The sequence below is a fragment of the Capsicum annuum genome, chromosome 12 (assembly GCF_002878395.1).
Source record: "Capsicum annuum cultivar UCD-10X-F1 chromosome 12, UCD10Xv1.1, whole genome shotgun sequence".
Lineage (NCBI taxonomy): Eukaryota > Viridiplantae > Streptophyta > Magnoliopsida > Solanales > Solanaceae > Capsicum > Capsicum annuum.
In genome coordinates this window covers 143637886-143665185 of record NC_061122.1, presented here as the reverse complement: position 1 = coordinate 143665185, position 27300 = coordinate 143637886, and the positions used below count along the sequence as shown (strand labels likewise).

At 34.6% G+C, this 27300-nt stretch overlaps 1 protein-coding gene across 1 annotated transcript in view; it reads right to left on the bottom strand.

The window, feature by feature from the left end:
• Positions 1 to 2411: 2411 nt before the first annotated feature.
• LOC124889672 (adrenodoxin-like protein 2, mitochondrial) overlaps positions 2412 to 27300 on the bottom strand; it is a 34620-nt gene continuing 9731 nt past the window's right edge. Inside the window, exons 3-7 of the mRNA XM_047401652.1 lie at positions 19052 to 19134; positions 18997 to 19020; positions 2819 to 2868; positions 2592 to 2683; positions 2412 to 2523 (exon numbers count right to left, since the gene is read on the bottom strand). Of these exons, the coding sequence (XP_047257608.1) occupies positions 2412 to 2523; positions 2592 to 2683; positions 2819 to 2868; positions 18997 to 19020; positions 19052 to 19134 (361 nt within the window). The remainder of the gene's footprint in view (positions 2524 to 2591; positions 2684 to 2818; positions 2869 to 18996; positions 19021 to 19051; positions 19135 to 27300) is intronic.

The window sequence follows — 27300 nt, the reverse complement described above, 5'->3', positions numbered from 1 at the left end:
AATGGAGAACACCAATTTAAGGATTCAACCACAAAAGTACCATAGGAAGATTAAGAAAATGGACTTCACTCTTGTAGATTCATATTTGAACTCTAATATGCAGGCTACAGGGAAATTGCAGGTGATGCTAATAACTTCCTCAATAATGACATACCAGAGCCAGGTTCCATTTCCATGTCAAATGTGTAGAAGTTTTCTTAGAATTAACAAATAAGCCCCACAACATATAATATAAGCTAAATATAGAAAAACTACACAACTCTTTTATGTGATAATCAGAAACCTATTTTACATGACATTTCATATTCTAAAGAAAAAACATTTTATTTGTCAAATTAGAAACTATGTTATAGTTTTTCTAGGGAAATAAAGCATATACTCAAACTTGCTAAATTAAGACACTCATATTTTCCCTGTTGCAAATTGTAGCACATTCAGCAGATCAAGTTAACTATCGGAATGTCACCTGAATAAATTCCACTAATTATCCTTCCTTCATGATATCTTATTAAGAAAACCTCATTTGAACATATTAAATTGCATCATACACTCATCACTTCAATAAAAAATTTTATTTTATTTATAATTGTGGTTTTTGAGCCAGCTTTTTTGTGCCTCGACTAATTCCACGAGATACTTGTCACCTCCCACCACCACTAGGTTTCGGATAACTCTGTTCATCAAGGCACTAATAGACCAAAATCATCTAGTGTTTTTGTCCTCTTCTAGAATTCTCCACCCACTTCATTGACCGCTAGGTCACACCCTTGGGTGCATCACTTTAATAAACTATCATAGGAATAACAATTTAAAACATCACTAAACCATTACAATTCATAATAGAAAAGATAGAAAATTGAACTAGTTTTAATCACCTATCATCTAATACTGGAGCTTCCTCTCGATTATCATAACAAAAGAAATTGGACAAATAAGTTCCTAATGCCATCCATTAAAGTTACTACTTCTATATTCTGAGCTAGCGTATTATACCCCTAACCTTATATAACTAAAGATTCAAAAACAAATTCAAAAGCAATAAGTGAAAAAGCAAGGAGGTATATACAAACTTAGAGGTTCCAGGAATTTCGATACTAAGAGAAGCATAAGATCGATTAGGATTAATCAACGATGTCATTTTCAATTTGCACCAGTTAGGGCCTACTCCAATCAAAATCCAACAAATTCTTAATGTTCATCTGGTTAGTAAGTATCTCTTCCTCTCCAAAAAATTTAAGAAGCAACTTACCTTAAAAACACAGTCATAAGGGTACAAATCCATCAAAGTAGGATCCAGTTGGTCCTTCCATCTTGTCATGCTAGTTGAGTTTGGTGACTTCCTCAGAGCTGCAGCATCTGCAATTATGTACCATTAATCTTTGCAAAGAATTAGTTTATAGTGTACATATATGTATGCTATTATGAGAACATATTTAGACCTATACATAGACATAGTACAAAAGTGTAGCTATGTACATAACAACAGGCAATGGAATTTCTAATTCTTTTTTTAGAATAATGCATTTAGGAAGTTGATGAACTAATTCTAAACCTGATAATAGTAGACTTCCAAATTTGATGAAGATGCCAGATAGGTGATATCGAATCATATGTAGATCATGTCTGATGAATGTGAAAACATATTTTCAGAGCTTTCATGAATTTATCTTACTCAATTTATATGATAAAATCAATGTTTTCATCTTTTTTTTAAATCACACAACAAAGTAGAAGTGGCAACACGGTAAATAGAATCCATAAGAAATTATGCCTTCAAAATAGTTTAAGAGTAATAAGACTTACAATGGACACTAAGGAACGCCTTTCTGTAGTTTTCATCATATTATATTCAGTACGATTGACGGCCTCTTTTTCTTTCAGCACCTCAAAAAGAATAACAACAAATACATACAAATCAGCCATTTTAGTTGCCAAGTAATCCCACAAGTACATGCAACAGCAAGAGAAATAAATAAAATCAGAGAGAAGTTTCAATTTATCCTATTGCTTATTATTGGTTATGTTGCTTACTCCGAAGCTACATAACCATAGGTTCCAATAACTCATGTTGCAGAGGCTTCTTCATCATTAGTTATACCCATAAGTTTGACAAACCAAAATTTGAAATCCATCGCAAATCAAACACAATGAGAATTTGGGTTCAAAAAATGACAACCAGCAAGGAGAAAACTGGGTACCAAAATAGCTACAACCTTCGCTCTAAAAGAAACATCAAGTAGGATATTACATGGGGGGAGGGGGATTGTAACGCTTGGAATATTTCCAGTGATACAAGTAAATAAGTAATCAAATGGTCCCTATAAGTACTATCATCCCATAATATTTCTCGACACTTTAGTGTTTGTCAGAATGGACCATAAAATCCTTAATCCGGGGAAGGAAAAAAAATTCTAATATGGTTTTAATTTATAGCCATCAACAGTAGTCTCATTTTCAACAGGGAGAGCTAACCAAATTCTACCAAGTTCAGGTATTGCAATTACCTGACAAACTAAACGAGACCTAAAGATGATGAATGTAAAAGAAATGAGAAGTTGCATAAATCATGAAAATGTTGAACAGTACAAAGCAAGATATATATGTAGGTCATACCAAAATCAAGATCCAACATATCATATTCGACATCTATTGGATCTTCTAGCTTGTTGTAGTACACCACATCCTGTCGAACAACAAAAATATAGATAAGAAATACAACATATTTATCGTATCAGAATAACCAAACAAAGATATACAATAACTGCCAGCTAAGAGGGAAAATAAAGCCAATAAAATTATCTTGATAACAATTACTTACGATAACAATCACATGACATGTGGAACAGACAAGCAAAACTTCACATGATCCTGCATCACAAGCCATACTATTCAGTAAAGCTAACAATTAAAACACCCTGAGTTTGATCCTTAGAAATTTCCTAAGTTCTGAACCCTTTGGACATCATACGACTTAGGCTTAGTAGTTGTATGATGTGGGTACAACCTAAGGGGTCCAAGTCGTATGTTAAGCAATATGTTCTTGATTATATATTGTCCTAGGTACGACTAGACTCCATACAAGTTGTATAGAGATATTACGAGTGGTATAGTCCAATTCGTACATTATCTAGTGTCTAACCCCTTAGATTCTATCTTGGATATGGTTTGAGGGTACTAGTCTTATGGTATGGGTATAATTTGGGCAAGGAGAGTAGTACAGTGGACAGTGTGTGATGTCCAACATTCTGTATAGGGTACGAGTGGTAGGTACCACTCGTATGGTGTGTGTACGAGTTGGGGGGAGTCGTATACTCCTACGGTGATTTTTATAATTTAAGTTGAGCTATTTTGGACATCTCCCCTCTTAACCTATTTTGACCCTATAACTTAAAACACTTTTGGGACTTTAATTACACTATTATTCTCAATCAAAAACACTTAAACACTCTCAAATCTCTCTCAAGGCTCTTGGCTCAACTTCAAGGTGGTCAATTGAGGCTCTAAGGGGTGGTTTCTCTCTGTACTCTTTGGTATCTAAGGCATGTTACTCCTATCTCATTGTTAGTTCAACTAAATTCATATTTTTATGAATGGTTTTCATGATTTAATTATGGGTATTGTTTGATTTTGAATTATATGTTGGGGGTTTTGGTTGTTCTTAGTTGGATAATGTTTTTCCATGTTTTTCTTATGGTTTTCATGTTATAATTGTGGAATTGAACATGTGGTTTCATGGGAATGGTCAATTGGTACTTGGTTTTGGTTTTGGAAACTATATGCCCTCAACATGGTTGTTAAAATGCTAATGAGAATAATTTTGTCACATGGTTTGACTTTTATTGAAACTATTGCATTGTACTATTTGGTAATGGAATCCAAATTGGTTCAAATGGTTTTAAATGAATTGGAAAGGCCTTGGTGGCCATGGTTTTAGTTTAATTAATAATCATGTGGGGTACATGGGAATCCCCTAAGTGTTGGCTAATGATATTGCTTGCAAGCTATAGTCAATACGACAATACCACTTCATAAAGCCTTGGTTAATAACTTTATGATTTTAATTAGGCAATAATGGCGGGTTGTGAAAGCTTACCATGAAGGTGTGAATCTGATGAACGGACACTAGAAACTCATGTTTGTCAATAGGGGGGATGGTTATGGTGACTTTATACTTGTGGGGTACACGGTAATCCCATAAGTTTACACTTGTATATATTTATCATAGAGGGAAAAGGGTATATGAGAATCCCCGGCTCCTGTGATATCTTCGATTTATGAGCTACATGTACTGGGGCCCGTTCAGAGAGTAACACTGGACCCATATAGCCCGTGGGTGGATTATTATGGTAAGCTATACAAACCCAGGTTAAAGGATTTAAATGCATGCTACACCCGATTTTCATTCCCGGCATGGATTGTATATTTGTATATAAATATATGGATGTGATTGCATATGGTTATTTACTTAGTTTTAAATATTGACATTATTTTATCCTTACATGCTAGAGTTCACCCACTAACCCGTCTTCAGGCGTTGTATTTCCACGTGATGCAGGAACCGGATATACTACTACTTCTGCTCAGTAACTTAGATTCGGGGATAGCTTTGTGTTGGATTGAAATGGTGAGATTTCATACTTCGTAAGGCTCTATTTTATGTCTGGACTTCTCTATATACATTGGTTATTTCTTAGACTTTGGATTTTGGCTATGGTCGGGGGCATGTCCCGACCAAATATTATTTTGATTTCAGACAGAGGCTTTGTGAGACTACATTAGGTTGTCATGGGTTGTGTCGATATTAGTGTCAGCCTTGGCATTGGTATTGGTATTTTGGCTGACACCATTTGATTGTATTTAATTTATGATTGTTCCATTTTGTTATATTATATATATACATATATATTCAAAATCTACCTGATATAGGGTGTAGGGTGGTTATAGTTGGGTATTGGGGGTTTTCTCCAGTCCCTATTGGGCTTGAGGAAACCCGATATGACTATGCCCTAGTTCGGGTCATGTTAGATTATCATCAAAGTCATAGGTTCATGGTCAATTGGGAGTCTATAAATTCATGTCGAGTAGAGTCTCTTTTAAGGGTATGTAGCACTCCACACTCATAAGGAAGAGGCTACAAGGCATTTAGAAATGTTTCTCTTTCTTGTGTTTGGTTATCATGCTGTAAAGTTTAAGACCTGAAATATTTTCTAATTCCCATTTATCCATTTTTCATATCATACCTCAATGATCTGAAGATCACAGAAACTCCTCTATCCCAATAGGGGACAATGTTGATGGGACACGCTCTACTCATAGGATCCATACTCAATCTATGGGTCTAGTCTTGGATTATTCTGGAGTTCCACCGATTACCTATAGTCCATCTTAGACTCCTCGAGCTGAAATGGCAAACGTTGAGTTTTATTAGTTTATTCAAATGTTGGCACAGTTGGTAGCTACTCAGTCTAAGCGTGTTATTATTATTACTCCATCTTCTGAGGCCATAGGGTTTGGTCAGTTCATGAGGATGGACCCTTTGACCTTTATGGGTGTTAAGGTAAAGGAGGATCCTCAAGATTTCTTGGATGAAATGGAAAAGATATTCTGAGTTGTGCATGCCACAAATATGAAGAGAGTGGAGTTTGTCACCTACCAACTAAAATATGTGGCGTACTAATGGTATGAGGGATAGGAATAGTCGAGGGGTGATGATGCCGAGTCATCTCTGTAGGAAGATTTCTCTAATGCTTTTTTGGACCGCTTCTTTCCTCAAGATTTGAGAGAACTGAAAGCAGGAGAGTTTTTTAATCTGAAGTAAGGTAAGATATCAGTCAAGGAGTATACCTTAAAGTTTCACCAGTTATCACGGTATGCTCTGGATTTAGTTTCTAGTATGAGGGCATGAATGAGAAAGTTTGCTTCAAGATTATCTTGTGAGTTAATTATTGAGAGTAAGCTTGTCTTGTTAATCAAGGACATGGATATCTCTAGGTTGTAAGTATACATACAGCAGGTAGAGGAAGAGAAGAAGAAGCAGGATGAGTTGGGAGAGAGACAGGGAAAGAAGTTTAGATTCTTTGAGCAGGGTAGTGTCCAGTAGAAGAGTGGCAGGGATGGTGGTAAGTGGCCCAAGATGAAGTAGGGAAATTCTGGTTCTTAATTGATGGCTAGAGGTCCCTACCCAAAGTCATTGGGTGACAAGCGTTTCCTTGGTGGTGATAACTTTAGGGCATAGGGTTCCCAATCTCAGGCTAGTGGAGCTTAGTCAGCTCTATCATATCCTCCTTATAGATTTTGTGGTCATTTGCATCGAGGTTTCAGTGATGAGGCAAGGAAAAGGTACTTCAACTGTGGTCATCCAGTCCATATGCTTAGAAATTGTCTCGTTGGTAAGGTTTTGTAATAACCTATACTTTTGTTAGTTCTGTTTAGCTCAGAGTGCATGCATAAGAGGCTTAGAACTTGAAAATTTCACCAAGTGTTGGGGACTTAGTCTTTTTTTTAGCCTCTTAACTTCAAGGATTTTTAAACTGGCCTTTCCAACCTGGAGACGTAAGTTTTTGAGTTAATACATGTTCAGGGGTGTTATGATCATGTCATAGGAAAGTTTTGAATTTTTTGAATGAGGATTGCATCATGTTTGGATTTTGATTCCAGAACCTCACCGTGATAGTGGCACATCGTGGTGGTTAAAGCGATGAGGCCTTCATCGCATTGCGGTGAAGATGTTTTCATCCAGTTCTTGATTCATAATTGAATACATGTGTCATTATCTTTATCCTAGTATGTGAAGTGCTTATGAGGTGAGGAATGTTCATAGAAATCACTTAGAACAAAGTTGAGATAAGAGCTTTTGATTCGTCCAAAGTTTGGTATTTGATTCTACAAGGGTCAACTTTGAACGTATATAACTTTTATATACATGGAATTTTTCAACTCAAGACCTACCAAATTGTATATAATTGAATTATCTTTCCAACGATACCAATTTTGCCTTAATTCGATACTCGAGCGAAAAGTTATGATCATTTTTGTCAGAAACAGTAAGCCATCACGATAAGAGCACGTCGCAATGAGCCATCAATCCACATTCCAGTAACAAATTTTTTGTTTAAATTATTGAGGGGCAATTGGGTCTTTTCCTACCTCAACCCAATTCATAAATCCATGACTTAAAGCTTCAGTTAGGGAATTATTTGCCCATATTCTCCAATCTCCTCTCAAAGAAACCCTAACCCTCTCCCGAGTTCATAAAATTCAATTATATTCCCCAAGTTAAGAAGTTTAAGGTATGTGGGAGCTCATCCATGGGTCCCCTTTCACCCATGGAGCCCAAAATCCTTTTCTTTCAATTAAAGAATAAATCTTCTATGATTATGGTATTTTGTATATTCCAGAAAGATTGAATTTTATGTTTTCTTGGTAAGTTAAATGCTATTTCATCCCATGTATGTTTCAATGAAAGATTTAATTTCCTCATAGTGTGAATTTGGATTTCCCAAGTCTTATTTCAAGTGAATTCCATGTTAAGCCTCCAATTTGTGATTTTAGTCATGTAATCATGCTATTTTCTCATGTTTAAAGAATTCCCATGTCCAAGCTTATGATTTTGACATGTTTGGTGGATTGTTCATGTTTTGGGTCTTTGAACCATGATTCCTATACTACAGTTATAAGTGTTGATATCGTGCCTTATAGTTATTCAGTGCTGGTGGGTTATGAATACTCATACCTATGTTATTTACATAAATTCAACTTTTCAAGTATTCGGACAGTTAATCCATGAATCTTATCAATATACTCAGATATTCAAACTCATAACGAGCATTATCAATCAATATAAATCCCAAATTTATGATTTCAGTATTGCAATTATGCTATTCCCATATGTTTCACTCACCTCCATGCTTAAGTATATGAATTTCAAGTGTTTGATGAAATGTCTAAATAATTGAATTTTGAAACATGATTCCCTATTATGGTTTTATAGCTTTCATGTGTTCCTATTGTTATTCTATTGAGTCCTGAAGGGTTATGAACACTCGTTACGCAGTTGTTTACATAGTTTTCAAAATCTTTAGAATGGTTTTCGATAAACCATAAGTCTTGTCATTCAGTTAGTATCATGTTCAGTTGTTGGCTCAGTTAAGCCAGTAATCAGTGTCAGTTAAGTTAGGAGTAGGATTTAGCACCAAGTGAATGCAGAATGGCGTCTTCCCCGTTAGTTAGGCAGAGTCGCCAGTAGCAGTCCCTGCATTCTAGAACTATATATCCAGCGTGGGATGAGGAGTCACCTGTCAATTTAGGCTTGACTACCTCTCAGGGGTCACCCATCAGATTAGGCTTGACTCCGTCCAGGGATCACCCACCAGTTTAGGCTTGATACCCTAGTTCTTCAGTAGCTTAGTGGATCTACACAACCATTGTTAGTACCCATGGCACGGTACTGATACCCTTCCAACTAGGTCACAGGTTGGACCACCAATCAGCTTAGAATGGGTCATGTTAGTTAGATGATACCCCTCACAATCTCAGTTTAGTATTCAATACAGAATTTAGTTCAAGCTTCCATTGACCATAGCATACAGTTTATCAGTTATTCAGTTATCATATTTTAGAATTTTAGTTTATAGATTATTCTATTTAGATCCTTAAGTTATATAGATTTCCACCACATAGTTTCAAACCCAATATTCATACAGTACCGATGTTTTACCGTCTTTCAGCTTCAGTTCTACTTATATTATAAAAGTAAAGTTTTAAGAAACTAAGTGTACTGATACACCAGCTAGGGGTGGGCATTCGATATTCGGTTTGGTATTTTCAAAGTTTGGGTTTGATACTTTGACAATCGATATTTGAACATAGATACCACATACCATACTTATAAACACCGGTTCGGTAGTTCGGTAGTTCGGTAATCGATAAATTAAACTTCGGTAGTTTGGAGATGCGCAAATGTACGTTTAAACTTCAAAGAGTATATTTAATAGAAACCCTATTTAGTATTCTTTTTTTTGCTTTTTATGAATATATTACCAAGGTCTAAGAGATTCTTTGGGATGACTAGTACTATTGTCTATTGGGTTGAGTTAGATTTATATATATATATATATATATATATATGTAATATTCGGTAAATACTGAATACAAATGGTATTAATATCTTGTACTAAACCTAATCCCGAATAACAAAATATTGAAATTTTACTCCCAAATACCATACCAAACACCGAATTACCGAATATTAATTACCAAATTTTTCAGTTCCGTAATTCAGTTTTTGGTATTTTATGCCCAGCCCTAACACCAACTTATCAGATTACATTTGTTACTCATGTTTTTAAGATATTTCAGCTTTCAGTCTATTTCAGTCTCTTGGTGAGTCTACTTACACTTAGCATGCATGCTTTAAGATTTCATATAAAATTAGTTTTACTTATTGCATTCACCCCTGCTTACTCAATATATTCCAGAAGTACTGATCCATATATACGTCTATGTGGATACATTTTTTCATAATGTAGGTACCAGTTATAGTCCACACATCATGATCAGACAGTTGCAGCTTCCAGCTAGCAGGTGATAAGTTCTCCTATTTCGAGGACTCCAGTCAGATGTTGTTCGTGTACTTTTTCTTTTTATTATTCATATGTATTGATTAGTGGTAGTTGGAGGCATGTACTAGCTATCTATAGTCAGTATAGTAGAGGCTTCATAGATGTCAGTCAGAGTCAATCATGTAATTTTAGTTCTCTCCTCAGTTTTTATCAGATTATAAATTATATTAGTAATATAATTTCTCTCAAATTTTGTCATGATTATATTTCCTTACAGCAAACAGCTATTTAATATATTATAATTCAGTTGCTTAATAGTATGTCAGTTCATAGGTTAGCTTGGGATCACTTGTGGTTCCAAGCACTATATTAAGACTAGGGGGTTGTCTTGGATCGTGACAAACATGATATCAGAGCACAGAGTTTAAGTTTCCTAGGGAGTCTATGAAGTTGTGTCTAGTAGAGTCTTTCAAAATGGTATGGAGACATTTGTACTTTTCTTCAAGAGGCTACAGGGTATTTAGGAAATGTTTCCCTTCTCTCATGTCTCAGATCATGCAGTAGAAGTGTTCTATTAGAAATTTATATAGATACTCATCTTTCTCTATCATGCTAACTCTGCCTTACTCTTGAGACAACAAAAATAGCCCAACTTAAATCCTTACAGACAAAGTTTTCTTAGACAGTCCCCATAAACAGTTATGGGATTGCATGTGGGATAAAAAATATCCCATCAGTGCCCTTATGTTCTAAAGTTTGAAATATTTCATTCATGTTCATAAAAATCATATTTTAAGCCAAAGTCAGATGTGCTCTCAGATTATTTCTTAAAATCCTATGATAGTATATGATCTAGAGTTAGAAGCATGAACCCAGAAGTTTAGTAGCGTGTGAAATGGGGATAATGTTTATCTGGATTTAACAGATTATACATTCATGAAACAAATTGTATAAAGGGTGAATCAGTAGGATTGAAATAGTGTATGCAAGAATTTAAGTTTGTTGATTCAAAATTATATGTTGTTGATGTTAGGTATGTTGGTGTAATGGTAATTCTCATGGTTTAGATGTGATGTTAGTAGGCTATGAAGGAAGTTAGTATGGTTCATTGGAGGTTTGGGGAGATCCATGTTAAGTGTTAGAATCAAAGTTTGAATCTTTAAAGATTGAGCTAATAGAAAGAAGAGTTGAAGCTCTAGATGGTCTGAACTCAGAGTAAAGTGATTGTAGTTTAGTTTAGAAATTTTAAAGGGGTCCACATATTTAAAATGATGGATTAAAGCTAAGGGGGAGATGATAGAACAAGTAACCAAGTCAGGCTCTCAAATTCTAGTATGATGTCAGTGTATTGTAGAACATCAGTAGTAAGAGAGGGTGATGCCCAACACATTCTTATCTCAACGCAAAGTTTTTCAGTCATTACAATATATACTCATGCCTTACATGTCAGTTCCATAATCATAGTTCATGTTCATGCACATAATAGAGAATCATGTACTCTCCTAGTTCTTAGTATGAAGAGCTCTAGTTCATTCAGAAGTACGAATCATATTTCACAAAATTTATGAACTCCAAACTCAGGTCATGCAGTTCATGACTCATGTACTCCTACTTTACAGTATGTTCAATTCCAGGTACCCATGCTATACTCCTTATGATCAGCGAAATCCAAAGCATGTCATCTATATCCTCAGTTTAGAACTCTTTGATGAATCCATAATATTGATACTTTATTCCTTAGGCCTAATTTATGTGTCAAAGTTATCCTTTCATTCTTCAGGTCCTCATATTCTAACCTTTCAGTGACCTCTTCTTAGGTCAAGATAGTAATGACGGATAATTGTTTAGATGGGAGAGAGTAAGTATTTCTTATTTTCATGATTCAGACAAGTATTACAGTGTTATGTGTACGCTTGGTAGATTCAAGTAGGCTTGAACATAGTGAGAGAATTTAGTTCATCTCAGACGTCAGTAGATAGAGTTATCAGTGCCGATGTGAATATTTTAAGTAGCCTCAAGTGAAGTAAAGTTTTGAAGTAAAATGTATAGTTGAGTATAATCTTTTAGTATAATTTAGTTTATTTAGCCAGCAGTTCGGTTTAGTAGTCAGACAAACAATGTCTTATGGGTTTCTATGTTTCGATCTAGTCTTACTAAGTTTCATGAATATGGCCATTCCAAGAGATAGTTTGTTCGCATCCATGAAAATTATGAATCCAGTTCAGTTCATGCATCAGTTTTAGATTCCAGATATTCAGTCATTATTTAGTTCGTAAGTGTCCCATACATCATCTCAATCTTTCCTTAGTATTTCAGCCAAGTTAATATCATTCGGGTGACGAACGATCCCAAGGGGGAGATGTTGTAATACCCCAAGTTTTCATGTTCTAAATCTCTCATATTTTCTTCACGAAATCAAATCCAGCATAAAGAATGGTTACTTATAAGTTGACACTCTCGTTTCTACCTTAGCCATCAGATCCAACCTAAAGAAATGGTTACTTATAAGTTTATACTCTCATTTCTACCTCAGCCATATAACCATTCTTATGTCATTGCGTGTATTCAAGAAATTATTTTAGTTCATGATATTCAGTTGATGTATCATGTTTTAGACTTAGATACGCAATAATGTTCGAAGTCATGCATGTTTATATATGATCTCAGTTTCCTCAGTATTCTCAGCTTAATCAGTCTTATTCAAGGATGAATATTCCCCAGGGGGAGATACTGTAACACCCCATACTTTTCTTAGTTTTGTGCAGGTTATAATGTATGCATAAGAGGCTTAGAACTTCCTGTCATGACCCGAGCCAAAGCCCTGGCTGCGATAGGCATCTCAAACCACGAAGGCCCGAGAGACCCCTGTAATGGCCTAACCCACTAGTGATATTATCTACTTTAGGCCCAGGCCCCCACGACTTTAAAATGCATCACTGGGGAGTAAGGCTTTCTTACTTATATATCCAGCATCCCTCTTTTTTCATTTATGTATATCTTCTTATCCTATGTTAGGGTATTGCATACACCCCCTTATGGACTCAGCATCCTTGCTGAGGATTGCCCCAGCGAATGGGATTTGCTTAGACTCAGGACTGAGGTTTGTCCCACCTTATCGGGATTTACCTAAACTCAGTTTGAACTCCGTCCCACATTGATAGGGCTGACATAGGAGTGGATCTAATACCATTCTTATCATGACCCAAGCCAAAGCGCTAGCCGCGACGGGCATCTCGAATAATGAAGGCCTGAGAGACCCCTGTAATTGCACAATATACTAGTGATATTGTCCGTTTTAGGCCCAGGCCCACACAACTTTAAAAAGCGTCACTGGGGAGTAAGGCTTGCTTACTTATATACCCAGTATCTCTTTTGTGTTTTACCGATGTGGGACTTCTTATACTAAGTTGGGGTGCTACAGTTGCCTCTGGGGATAACAATGTTCTTGTTATATCTTCTTCAGCGCCAGCACCAAAGGGTGCATCATGACTCTGACACTGGTCAAAATTATCGTTATGCTCTCACTACTCGTCAGGAGAACGAGGCATCACCTAATGTCATGACTGATATGATGAAACTCTTTTCTTGTGATATGTACTATTTACTTGATCTGGGGTCTACTCTCTCTTATATAACCCTATTTGTGGCTATTAATTTTGGTTTTGGTTTGGAGTGTATTTTGGATCCTTTTTCTATTTCTACCCTGGTAGGTGACTCTGTGATTACTAGAAGAGTCTATAGCGGGTGTGTGGTATTTGTTGGTAATAAAGAAACTTTGCTAGATTTTTTTTAATTAAATATGGTATATTTTGATATTATATTGGGGATGGGTTGGTTGCACTCATGCTATGCGTCTCTAGACTTTCGGACTTGTAAGGCTGTCTTTAATTTCCCTAATAATCCAGTTAATGAGTAGGAGGGTGGTTCCCTAGATCCTAATGGTAGGTTTATATCATATCTTAGAGCTCGAAGATTAATCTCCAGGGGGTGTCTCTATCATCTATTCCAGGTTAAGGATTCTAACTCTGAGGTTCCTTCTTTGCATTTTATCTTGGTGGTAAATGAATTTTTGAAGGTCTTCATGAATGACCTTCCTAGTGTTCCTCTAGATAGAGAGATTGAGTTTGGGATTGATTTTATTCTGAAAACTCATCCGATTTCTATTCCCTTGTATAGAATGGTTCCAGCTGAGTTGAAGGAGATTAAGGAGCAACTAAAGGATCTCTTAGATAAGGGTTTCATTTATCCTAGTGTGTTTGCATGAGGTGCACTAGTTTTATTCATGCGTAATAAGGATGGTTTCCTTTAGATGTGTATTAAGTATCTACAGTTGAATAAGGTGACGGTAAAGAACAAGTATCCTCTCCCGGGGGTAGATGACTTGTTTGATCAATTGCAGGGTGCTAAGTTTTTCTCCAAAATAGATCTTCGATCCGGGTATCATCAATTAAATATTAGGGATGAGGATATCCCTAAGACTACTTTTCATACCCGGTATGGGCATTTTGAGTTCTCGATGATATTTGGTTTGACCAATGCCCCATTGACATTTATGGATTTGATGAATAGGATCAGCTGTCATTTTTTGGACTTGTTCATCTTTGTGTTCATAGACGATATTTTGGTGTACTCTAAGAGTAGCGTGGATCATGCCAATCACCTTCAGGTTGCATTACTGACTCTGAAAGAACAACAGTTGTATGCTAAGTTTTTGGAATGTGAATTTTGGTTGAACACTGTCACCTTTTTAGGTCATATCATTTCTAGCGAGGGGATCATGGTAGATCCGCAAAAGGTTTTTGTAGTTAATAAGTGTCCTAGACCTATGACTTCAATCGATATTCAGAGCTTCTTGGGTTTAGTGGGTTATTATAGGAGGTTTGTGAAGATTTTTCTTCCATAGCTGCCCCGTTGACTAAGTTGACATAGAATAAAGTAAAGTTCCTGTGGTCTGATGCTTGTAAAGGTAGTTTCAAGAAGCTGAAGGATAAGCTAACTTTGGCTCCAGTTTTGACTTTTCCTGAGGGCACTGATGGGTTTGTGGTTTACTGTAATGCCTCCTGTATGGGGCTTGGGTGAATTTTGATACAGCATGGCAAAGTGATAGCCTATGCCTCTAAACAGTTGAAGGTACATGAGAAGAATTATCTGACTCGTGATTTGGAATTATTAGCGGTAGTATTTGCATTGAAAATCTAGCATCACTATTTGTATAGAGTGCATTTGGACATCATTTTTGATAATAAGATCCTGTATTATGTGTTTACTCAGAAAAAGCTTAACCTCGGGCAAAGAAGATGGCTTGAGCTTCTCAAGGATTATGACATGAGTCTTCACAACCATCCAAGTAAAGCCAATATAATTGTTGATGCTCTTAGTAGGTTGTCCATAGGAAGTCTAGCTCATGTGGATAAAGAGAAGTGGGAGTTGGTGAAAGACATTTACTATTTGGCTAACCTTGGAGTTCATCTCTTGAACTCTAAGAATAGTGGAGTGTTCGTTCAGGAAGTGGAAAAGTTATCTTTTGGTGCTGAGATTAAGGAGAAGCAAGTGTTAAATCCTGTGTTGATGAGGATCAAAGATGATGTTGGTGGGCAAAAGGTGATGGCCTTCGAGATTATTAGTGATGGTACCTTGTATACCGAGGGAGATTATGTGTTCCTAACATCGATAGTTTGCGAGAAAGGATCTTGGCTAAGGCGCATGAGTCACACTATGTTGTACAGCCTGGTTCGATAAAAATGTATCATGACCTCAAGAAGATGTATTGGTGGAACAATATGAAGAGGGATGTGGCTAATTTATTGGCCATGTGTATGGTGTGTCAATAAGTGAAAGTTAAGCACATGAGGCCCAGAGGTCTATAATAAGAAATCGAGTTGCCAGAGTGGAAATGGGAAGTGATGTACAAGGATTTTATTACTGGTCTCCCTCAGTCTCGGAATCAATTTGATTCGGTTTGGGTCATTGTTGATAAGATGACAAAGTTTGCTCACTTTTTTCCAGTGAGGACTAACTTCTCAGCTGAGGATTATGCAAGATTGTATCTTCATGAGATTGTAAAATTGCATAAGGGGCCTATTTCTATCATCTCAGATCGTGGTACTCAGTTTACATCTCACTTTTGGCGGTCATTTCAAAAAGGTTTAGGGACCAAGGTGAGTTTTAGTACTGATTTTCACCCGCAGTCAGATGAGCAACCAGAAAGGATTATTCAGACATTGGAGGACATGCTTCGTGCTTATGTGATTGACTGTGGTGGTAGTTCGGTTGTGCATTTAACCCTTGTGGAGTTTACCTATAATAATATCTACCACTCTAGCATTGGGATGGCTCTGTTTAAAGCCTTGTATAGTAGAAGGTGTAGGTCTCCTATTGGGTGGTTCGAGATTGGTGTGGCTGAAATGTTTGGTCCGAATTTAATTCACCAAGCTATGGAGAAGGTGAAGGTAATTCAGTATAGACTTAAGGCTTCCCAAAGTCGCTAAAAGTCTTATGCAGATATAAGAAGACGAGAGTTAGAGTTTGAGGTTAGGGATAGGGTGTTCCTAAAGGTATCTCCTATGAAGGGAGTAATGCAATTTTGGAAAAAAGGGAAACTTAGTCCCCAATATTTTAGTCCATACTTAGTTTTGAGAAGGGTTGGTAATATTGCGTATGAGTTGGAGTGGCCTTCTAATTTTAGCTCTATTCTTTCGGTATTCCATGTTTCTATGCTAAAGAAGTTTATGGGTGATCCATCTCGAATTGTGCCTATCAAGGATATTGGTATATTGGATGCTAAAGAAGTTTATGGGTGATCTTTAGAAATTTCCTGAGTTTTGAACCTTCTAGACATCATGCGACTTAGGCTCGCTAGGTGTATGTTATAGGTACAACCTAGGGGGCCCTATTCATATATTATGCAGTGTGTTCTTGATCAGGTACTATCCTAGGTACAACTAGACTTTATATGAATCGAATAGAGATGGTACGAGTGGTATAGTCTAATTCGTATGTTGTCCAGTATTCAACCCCTTGGATACGGTTTGAGAGACCTAGTAGTATGGTATGGGTATGATTTGGGCAAGGGGAGTCATATGGTGGACATTATCTGATGTCTGACATTCTGTCTAGGGTATGAGTGATGGGTACCACTCATATATTGTGTGTACGAGTTGGGGGAAGTCGTACCTACCTGTGGTGATTTTTATAATTTAAGTTGGGGGTATTCTGGATATTTTTTCTCTTAACCTCTTTTGACCCCATGACTTAAAACACTTTTGGGACTTTATTTAACCTATTATTCTTAATCAAAAACACTTTAAACACTCCCAAATCTCTCTCAAGGCTCTTAGTTCAAGAAAGGCTAAGGTTTCCTTCAAGGTGGTCAATTAAGGCTCTAAGGGGTGGTTTCTCTCTGTACTCTTTGGTATCTGAGGCATGTTACTCCTCCCTCATTGTTGGTTCAACTAAATTCATTTTTCGATAAATGGTTTTCATGATTTAACTGTGGGTATTATTAGGTTTTGATTTATATATAGGGGGTTTTGGTTGTTCTTGGTTGGATAATATTTTTCCATGTTTTTCTTATGGTTTTCATGTTATAATTGTGGAATTGAACATGTGTTTTCATGGGAATGGTCAATTGGTAATTGGTTTTGGTTTTGAAAACTATACGCCCTCAACATGTTTGTTAAAATGCCTATGAGAATGGTTTTGTCACATGGTTTGACTTTTATTGAAACTATTGCATTGTATAACTTGGTAATGGAATCTAAATTGGTTCAAATGGTTTTAAATTAATTGGAAAGGCCTTGGTAGCCATGGTTTTGGTTTAATTAATAATCATGTGAGGTACATGGGAATCCCCTAAGTGTTGGCTAATGACATTGCTTGCAAGCTATAGTCAATATGACAATATCACTTCATAAAGCCTTGGTTAATAACTTCTGGAATTGGTTGGTTAGTTATGTACTAAAGATTTTAATTGAGCAATAATCGCGGATTGTGATAGCTTACCATGAAGGTGTGAGTCCGATAGACGGACACTGGAAACTCAAGTTTGCCGATACGAGGGATGGTCTTGGTGACCTTATACTTGTGGGGTACACAGGAATCCCCTAAGTTTACACTTGTATATATGTATCATGGAGGGCGAAGGGTACACGAGAATCCCCAGCCCTTGTGATATCTTCGGTTCGTCGGCTACCTGCACTGGAGCCCGTTCAGCGGGTAACACTGGACCCATATAGCCCGTTGGTGGATTAATATAGTAAAGCTACACAAACCCATTTTGAAGGTTTTAAATGCATTCTAAACTCGGTTTTCTTTCCCATCATGGATTGTATATATGTATATAAATGTATGGAAGTGATTGCATATGGTTATTTACTTGGTTTTAGATGCTGACATAATTTTATCCTTACTCCTGAGTACATACTAGCGTTCACCCGCTAACCCGTCTTCGGACGCTGTATCCCCACGCGATGCAGGAGCCGTCTATATTACTCTTCCTGCTCAGTAACTTGGATTCGGGGATAACTTTGTGTCGGATTTAAGTGGTAAGCTTCCATACTCTGGAAGGCTCCATTTCATGTCATGAACTTCTCTACATACTTTAGTTATTTCTTAGATATTGGTTTTTGGCTATGGTTGGGGGATGTCTTGACCAGATATTGTTTTGATTTTGGATAAAGGCTTTGTGAGACTACTCTGGGTTGGCATAGGTGGTGTCGGTATTGGTGTCAGTCTTGGCATTAGTATTAGTATTGGGGCTGACACCGTTTGACTATATTAGATTTATGATTGTTCCATTTTGTTATGTTATATATATATTCGAAATTCATCCAACATAGAGTGTAGGGTGGTTATGGTTAGGTATTAGGGGTGGCCTCCAGTTTCAGTTGGGGTTGAGGCACCCGACACGACTGGTCCCTGGTTTGGATCATCTCAACAACAAATCATTCGTTATGGTAATTAGAAATGTTAATACCACAAAAATATCTAAAAGTGTTCTTATTAATAATGTTCTTATTTATCTGAGTGTGTCCTGAAGTCTGAACCGCAATAAGTAGGCAATGCATATGTCAATCATGTAATTTTGCCTAGAAGTACTCATTTTTAGCTCATGGAATATCAAATGTTGAAGTTGGAACTGAAAGATGTATCGTGAACATAAAAACTATCATTTAAGACGATCAATAAAATTTATGCTCAAATCTGTAGGCAAATATTTTTTCCATTCTTCTTAAAGAACTTTTTGGATAACTAAAAGTGCAAGATGATGTTAGTTGAAAATTCTAACATGTCCAATAAATGCTTCCCAACTGACAGAAACTAATACCAAGATTTACTAAGTTGCCTTGTCATTTTTAAATTGTTAGCAAACTTAAGCAGTTGAGGATGATAAGATTTGTACATGATAAAAATGTCAACATGCGTCAACAAAGCTGACCTTCAAGTTCAATGTTATTTTCATGTGCAACTTCTAACATAGACATTCCACTAATGTGCAACTTCTAACATAAACATTCCAACATGGACCTTTATATGGTTCTCTTCTCCATCCTTGTCAACAAAACTTACAGATATTCTATAAATCACAAAAAGAGACAACAGAAAAATAAGTTTGTGATAACTAAATCAATGTGGCATAATCTTATGACATTGCATCAGCTAAATTGTAAAGGCTAACCAAGATAAGATGACATTGGATGCAGTCAAGGAGACAGCATAAAGTTCAAACTTACCATCATATGGAAAAAGCTATAAGATCAATGATATAAAATCTATATGAGATAATGTATTAGATTTCAGAATACATAAGTTTAAGGAGAAAATGTTGGATTATGATAAGAACTTCCCCAGCTGACATCATCCATTGGGCACAGATCATCTAGTAATTAAGAAGAACCTAAATAAGCATAAACATACACCACTTTTTTGCATATCAAAGTTGTTCAATTTGTTGTGGATAAGGAAATAGATGTCTAAGAAACATGACATATTAATTTCACAGCTGGGACATGTGTACCGGAGCTTTATCAATATTTGCTTGAAAAAAATTCAAACTCTCTAGTAAATCCATTTACAACTACAAATATAAATCATTTGCATTCTGCAATGAGAACAAAATAGCCAGACATTACAACCACACAAATTATTTATCAATTTAATAATAAAAGCGAGCATCTAATACAGGGACAGTGTGAAGAATTGATATATAAGAAAGTTACTGAAGTTATATGCACGACCAGACTCTACGTAATGGGGAAAAAGACTGTAGAGGTCATATGAGCATAAAGATTATTCAAGACAATTTCCAACACACTACATAATTCTTTCTATCAAAAATAGAGAAAAGAAATGAACTGAACAAGACAATGTACCTCATCATACCCCAAAGATAATATTGATCGACATGCAACATATTTAAAATCTTTTGTTCTGTCTCTAACTTTTGACATTCCTTCAAATCGCAGGAGAAAAAAAGAAGATTTCTCCCTAAGAAATGATGCAGATTCAAATATATATAGTAATTCGGTATACCCCAGCAAAAAATTGAAGATATTCGTCCTTCCGCATAAAACTCTACAGAAAATAAAATTACCAAGTTCTAATTTTTCAACAACAATCTCAGTTATTACAACTTATAAAAATAAAAAATACCCATAGTTGGAGATATTAGTCACTGTCAAGTTCTTTATACACTAATCCTGATTAAAGAGAACATTATTAACCTTACGTGGCCCATATAGATGGACAAATTTGAATTTTAAGGGATATTTCAACTTAATGGATTTCAAATGCTTGGATCTTGGACGGTTAGAGAATGAAATTGATTACTTTTAATAGTTAGAAATGTTTATAAAATCAATGAATCAACTGCATCTCAATCCAAGATTAGTTTAGGTCAACTATAAATAAAAACTTACTAAATGAAAATCAAATTTAAGTCTTTCGTGCCAAGCACTAAAACCTCAATACAGAATGATAAATATTTACTCTCATGTGTTCTTACACTTTTTCATTCTTCTCTAGTAGAAAGTTTCAGAATTTGATTACCAAGGGTCGTTTGATTGACGGATCAAATTATCTAGAGATTATAATTTTTGAACTAATTTATCCCACACGAAAGGTTAGACAACATAATCCTAAGTTTAATGGTAAAGATGGGATATCCCAAGATTAAGCCTGGGATAAGATTTCTTGAGTCGGGGATCTATTGGAAACAACTTCTACCTCTATAGTAGAGGTAAGGTCTACTACACTCTATCCTCCTCATACACCACTTGTGGAATTATATTAGGTATGTTGTTTGATTGAAAAAACAACCAAACACGATATCTATATTTTATCCCAAACTTATTTCTAAATATTCAAGGTTGCAAGTTAAAAGAAGAGTTGCCAAAAAATAAATTCTAAAATAGTAATACATTTTAACTTCTACAGAAGATGAAACCAGAAATTAAGTTAATAAATGTTGTTGATTTTAGTAGTCAATAGTACTCTTGAGTTTTAAAAACATGTTGCATTGATTATCAGTTGCTAAGTTACTCGGACTCTTCACTTTCGGTACCGCACCCATGTCAACACGACATGGGTGTAGGTGTGGGTGTGGGTGTGGATGTGGGTGTGGGATCTGTACCCGATCTGGTCAATTAATTTTGCGTACTTTGACCAAAATTAATTGGAAAAGTCAGAAAAGAGTTAAGAAATTTTGTAATCAAAATAAAAGTTCAGGTGAAATTGAAGAAAATGGAATATCTTGTATATAGAAATTTTGATGTTATTGCTTTTTCTTTTTATCTCCTTTCAGGATTTTCTTCTTGAACAATATTGTCTCCTCAAGTCTTCCATATAATATCTCATAATTTATGTTTTATAACTCTATTTTTAGATATTTAAAGTATTTTTTGCTGAATTTGTGCACCCATACCTATCTCTAGATCCATATCTCCGAATCTTTAAATTCAGACTGTGAAGGATAACAATTATCTATCTTGTTGAAGTTTTGAAATGGCAAATTAAAATCTAAGAAGTAAAAGATAACTTGTATATCAGCACTTCAATCAGACTCCAACAAATTCTGCCTATTCACTGCTATCTTAGGTCCATTTCGTAGTTTTTCCTGAAATATTTTTCGAATTTAAGTGTCAAAGATGTCATTTTCTCAATACAATGAAGTAGATTATAGTTCAGAAAGAAGCAAATCATTATCACGGCCCATTTTATCAAGCCAATCAACATCAATAAAAAAAACCTCCTTTAGGTTCCAAGCTCTTAAAAAAAAATAACCTGGTTGTGTCATTTGTACTTTGCAGAAGGACAATGAGAAACCCCCAAGATAGTTGGTTTTTTAGGAATAGAGAAAGAAATCATAGACATAGCAGTAGGGGAAACCACCTTTATAGAAATCCCAGCTCTATCTTATGTCTCTTTTTTATTTCTAAGTTTTATTGGAAGAACAGAGATTAATTCCTCCATCACAGTTTAAGAAAATGCCAATGCCAAAAACGTGAGATCAAGAAAAGTCGAGAGGAAGGGAAAAAGAGGAAAACAGTGGGTTAATGGTATTTGGTAATAACAAAGGACAATTAATGGATTTGTTAAAGAGTTTTTGTTTAGGGGGATATTTCTCTCAATAGGTTTAATGTTTTTCGATATTAGGTTTTATAATATGTAGGCCGATTGGCCAAAACATATAATAATTTAATGCTTTTTAGTATTGTTTTCTTTGTCGTCTGATTTATTGTTTCAAGGTTTGCAAACTTTAAGCTTCCGCATGACGCCCTCTCAATATATATATATACACTTACTGTTGAAGTGCTACTTATCAAATTAGATCAAATGTTGTTCACATACCGTTTTTGTTAAGGTTGAGCACTTCACCAGCTTAAAAAGGTAACGACCAAATATAGGGATTATTTAATATACTTAAAGATACTAATACAGATTAATCCAATAATGTTAATTCTTTAGATCCCTTTCTTTTTACAAATGTAATTTTCACATGCAAAAGATCACAATTTCTTTTTACATGTTTCTTCTTTAAAATTGAATTATTCGTGCTTAATTAGCATTGTGGCAAAGCCCCATTAACACAAAATAAGTCTATTTCTAGTTTTTAAATTCTCAAAAGCTAGCTACTCATCTATAATCATCAATAATGTGTTGCTTTCAAATATAACTATTGCCCTCTCATAATCTTGAGCTCACACGTCAACCAACATGAATGGTCCCCCCTAAGCTTGATTACCAAACTTAACTAGTCAGGAGTGCAAATCAAATAATACCACGTAATTACAAAGTTGCATTATTATGTTTTTTTATAAATAAGTGACAAAAAGTCACATGCGTTATTAAGTCATAACATTTGCAATTGGAAGGAAATGATGAACAATTGCTGATATTACTGTTTATTTTAGTTTACTCATTAATGATGTAATTTTCGATTATATTTATTTTTTTTTGTCATTAGACTTATTATTAAGCAAAAGCATTTCATTTCACCTAATGTACTGAAAAATCTAGTTCATCAGTCGGCTAACGAGAAGTAAAGTGCGGAATGTAATCAAACAAGAAATTTTGCCGTAAAAACTTCTTGTGTCAAGAGAATAAAAAGTCACAAACTACCCTCACAGGGTTCGCCTATATCCACTAAAAATTCAGGTAATTTTATGTTATAACTTTATAATCAAAGGAACTAACTCTAACTCTGGTACCTTACCTTTCATAGTTACAAGTAATTGCAACTGCCTCTTTCTAAGATTTTACACTAATTTTAAAAATCTTTACACAACTCAAAAAACAATCAGCTACTGCAAAAGGCATAGTAAAGTGAAAGGTTGCAATATTTGGAAAAAAAATTATTGTTTTGGGTACACAATCTGTATGTTTATTCACTAAACTTCAACATACGTTTAAGATTTTTTTCAAGAACAATGATGAAGTTTTTCAACACCTTCAACATAAGTTCAATAAGAACTATCAAAGAAGTGTGTTATATTTAAAGAAACAAAATGAAGCAAAAATAAAGTCTAAGTCCTTCAAATTCATGGAGTATCCTTAAGGATTTAATTCCCCTCAAGTACCCAAGGTTGGGAAATTCTTCCTCCCAGATGATCACACAGAGTTTTAGAAGCAAGAGAAATGATTTTCAAAGAAGAAATTTTCATATTAAACCTATGGAGAAAATGCAGGTTTATATAGTCATGAAGTGCCCCTTCGGAAAGGAGCCAATGGTTCATTGGAAAGGTGTATCATTTCGGAATGGTCATGTTTGTTCATTCGAAACAGTATGTCTTTTCTGAACAAACACAATCATCTGAATAGTCATCCTTGTTCCCGAAATGGTGTATCTTTTACTTGAATAGTTGTATCCCTTCAACGTTTTCTGCACTGCATGCACATTCAAAACCGAGCGAGCGACGACGACGCGAGGCACCTCTTGGTTCTTGCCTCACTATCCACTTGAAGGAGTACTGTTTCTGGATAAGAACACTTGTGGAAGAAGTAGACTTTCCTTTAGTAAGTACACTTTTAAGTGTGCTCACTTTTTCTCTAAGAATTTGCCTCCATTTTTCATTCACATCATTGAACCCAACAAAAATCAATCTAACAACTATAGAACTTGTATTAGCAACTTCCTTGAGAACATGTTTCCGCCATTGACATTTGACTCTCATAAAGCACTTCTTAAAATGACAATTATTTGTTGAGAATATATCTTGATCTGTGTGAATAACATCCAGACAATAGTATAGATGTGTTGTCTTATAGATGAGAGGTGATAGTCTAAATTCCCTCGTCTTCTCGGAAACTCATCGAAACTTGGTCAAAAAATCCAATCCTGACTGGACGTGATTTCCTTATTTGTTTCAACCTTTACATGATTTCTCTTAGGGTGGGTTTGGTATGATGGAAAATGTTTTTCTATTTTTTCTTGATTTTTTTTACGGTGGGTTTGGTATGATAGAAAATGTTTTCTTAATTTTCCTTGTTTGGTTGTAGTAAAATATTGGAAAAACATTTTAAAAGATAATTCATTTTCTTCTATTTGAGGGAAAATGACTTTTCTCATAAACCAAGGAAAGTCATTTTTCGAAAAATGACAAATATGACTTATGCCCACACCTCCACCCCTCTTCCCCACCCCAACAACACTCATATTCACATGACTCAAAAAATTCACATTTCTCAAAAATTTACATTACTCGAAAATATTTTTCACTGTGTTTTACCTCAATTTTTCACTGCTTGAAATAAAAAATAGTGAAGCCCGAACTTTTCCATTTCCAATGTTCGTTGAATTTATTGTTATTTTCATATACATAGAGGAACACTTACCTATGTTACTTTTCCTAATTGCATATTTGATTTTGTAATCGATGTAACTTGTTTCACGAGGTTGAATAAGCTTGTCGTTCCATTATATTTCTATTGATTGTAGTATCTTCAGATTGTCCTGACAAAATGTTGAAAAGTGTCCCCTATATTTGTTAATTAATAGTTGCTTAAATTGAGTGATTGTAATATTTTAGTATTCGATATTGATATTATTTGTGATGCTTAAATTAGTTCTTACAAATTGTTGAGTTGCTAGAGACACTGATATACTAGTTAACAGTTAATAAAATTTTCTAAAAAATATTTTTTCACTCACCAATCAAACACTAGAAAATATTTTTCTAAAAATATTTTCTACTCACCAACCAAACACCATAAAATATTTTTCACTCACCAACCAAACATGAGAAAATAAGTAGAAAACCAACTTATTTTCCAGAAAAACATTTTTCAAGAAAACATTTTCCATCAAAAATATTTTCCATCATTACAAACACAACCTTAATCCCAAAACTCTTCCCTTTTGTGCAAATATCAATGTTTGCATGTTTAGCTATTGTTCCTTGATCAAAACATTTATACCATAAATCCAAACCATCTCATCCTTCTACACTTGGAATCTACTTCTGTAATCCAGTTCTTCCCCTTGTAGACATGATAAGGATCCAATTCTCATGCAGTTGTTTGTCAATCATAAACACTATCAATTGTTTATTTGAAACATGTTACAAAGTTGGTTCATGTGTAATACTTATTATGTTTGTACTCAATTTTCAAAACTTCAAATTCAGACGGCATGGCACAGTAACTTGGTTCCTTGGTGACATGCCAAGTTCATATATTAATTGCCTAATTTTGTTAATTGCCAAAGTAAACTGCTTTTAGAAAAAATGAACAAAATCACTTAGTGTTTTATAACTGGTGATGCAATTCATTTTCTTTATCATGTTATTCCCCCAATATCTCTATATTACCAACATATCGATAAACAAAAGTCAAGGAACAAAAAGGAAGTACGAGAAGACAAACTAATCTGATATGTTGTGTAAATAAAATTTGTGGCATATTACTTTACTTTAATACCAATAATAAGAGGGGATACGCATGTGGAATGTTAAGATTTTTGTCCGATTTTCTTACCCAATTTAAGTTTTACTTTTTCTTGTAAGGAAAATAAAAGTAACCATAACTACTTTTACTTTTCCTTAAAAAAAAATATAAAAAAAATTATATTTGGCAAACTTCTTTCTTGGAGGAAAGGTTTTGTACATTTATAAATAGAAGACTCACTTCTCATACCATAACATAATAGCATTCACCATGTAATCTTTTAAGATTTTCATTTAGGGGGAGATTTTCTCCCAATAGAATTTTAAGTTTTTTTCAATATTATTTTTAATATGTAGGTCGTTTGACCAAACCATATTAATAATATGTTTTTAGTATTTGTTTTTCTTTGACATCTGAATTAGCGTCCTATTGTTTGCAAACTTTAAGCTTCCGCATGACACCCTCTCGATTTTGAACCCAACAAGTGGACGTGTTTGCTTTGGCTTTAATCATAATTTTACTGTATCATTCCTAATTAATTAATATAAGTCATTTAAGTATTAAAAAAATAATAATATTTAATTAAAAAGGTAAACTAGAAATAAAATGATTAACTAACTCTTGATATTTTAAATTAACTTGACGTTTTATATAAGACCCACTTAAATTTTTTTCACAAGTATATTTTATTTTGCTACATCACTTGTAATTAGTTATTGTAAGTCATTTAATTCATGTTTGTTGCTTCAGTGTGATTTTACTATATCACTCTTAATTAATTATTATGGTCACTTAACCATTAGAAAATTAATAATATTTCATAAAAAGAAAAACTTAAAATGACACAAAATGACATGTCAACATAAAAAACTTGGCTGACTATCGAAATTATATTAGTGTCACATAAATTGGGATGGGACATGGGAAGATATATTGTAACATATACTATTTAAAAATGAGATAAAAAGTATTATAAAAAATAATAATTAAGAACTTAATATAAAATACATACATACATATATATATATATATATATATATGTGTGTGTGTGTGTGTGTGTGTGTGTAAAAAAATAAAATTAATTGACTGGCAAAATTTTATATGTGTCACATAAGTTGGGATGGAGAGAGTATTCATATCTAATTTAAAAACTATGTAAAAAATATTATAAAATACAATTAACAACTTAAAAATTTTAAAAGATATAAAATATTTGGCTGACTGTCAAAATTATATCAGTGTCACTTAAAATTGGAATAGTAGGAAAAGTATTATAAATCAACAATAACTAAAAACTTAAATTATTTTAATGATTGATCATTTAAATTATATTTGTGTCACATAAATTGAGATAAAAAAA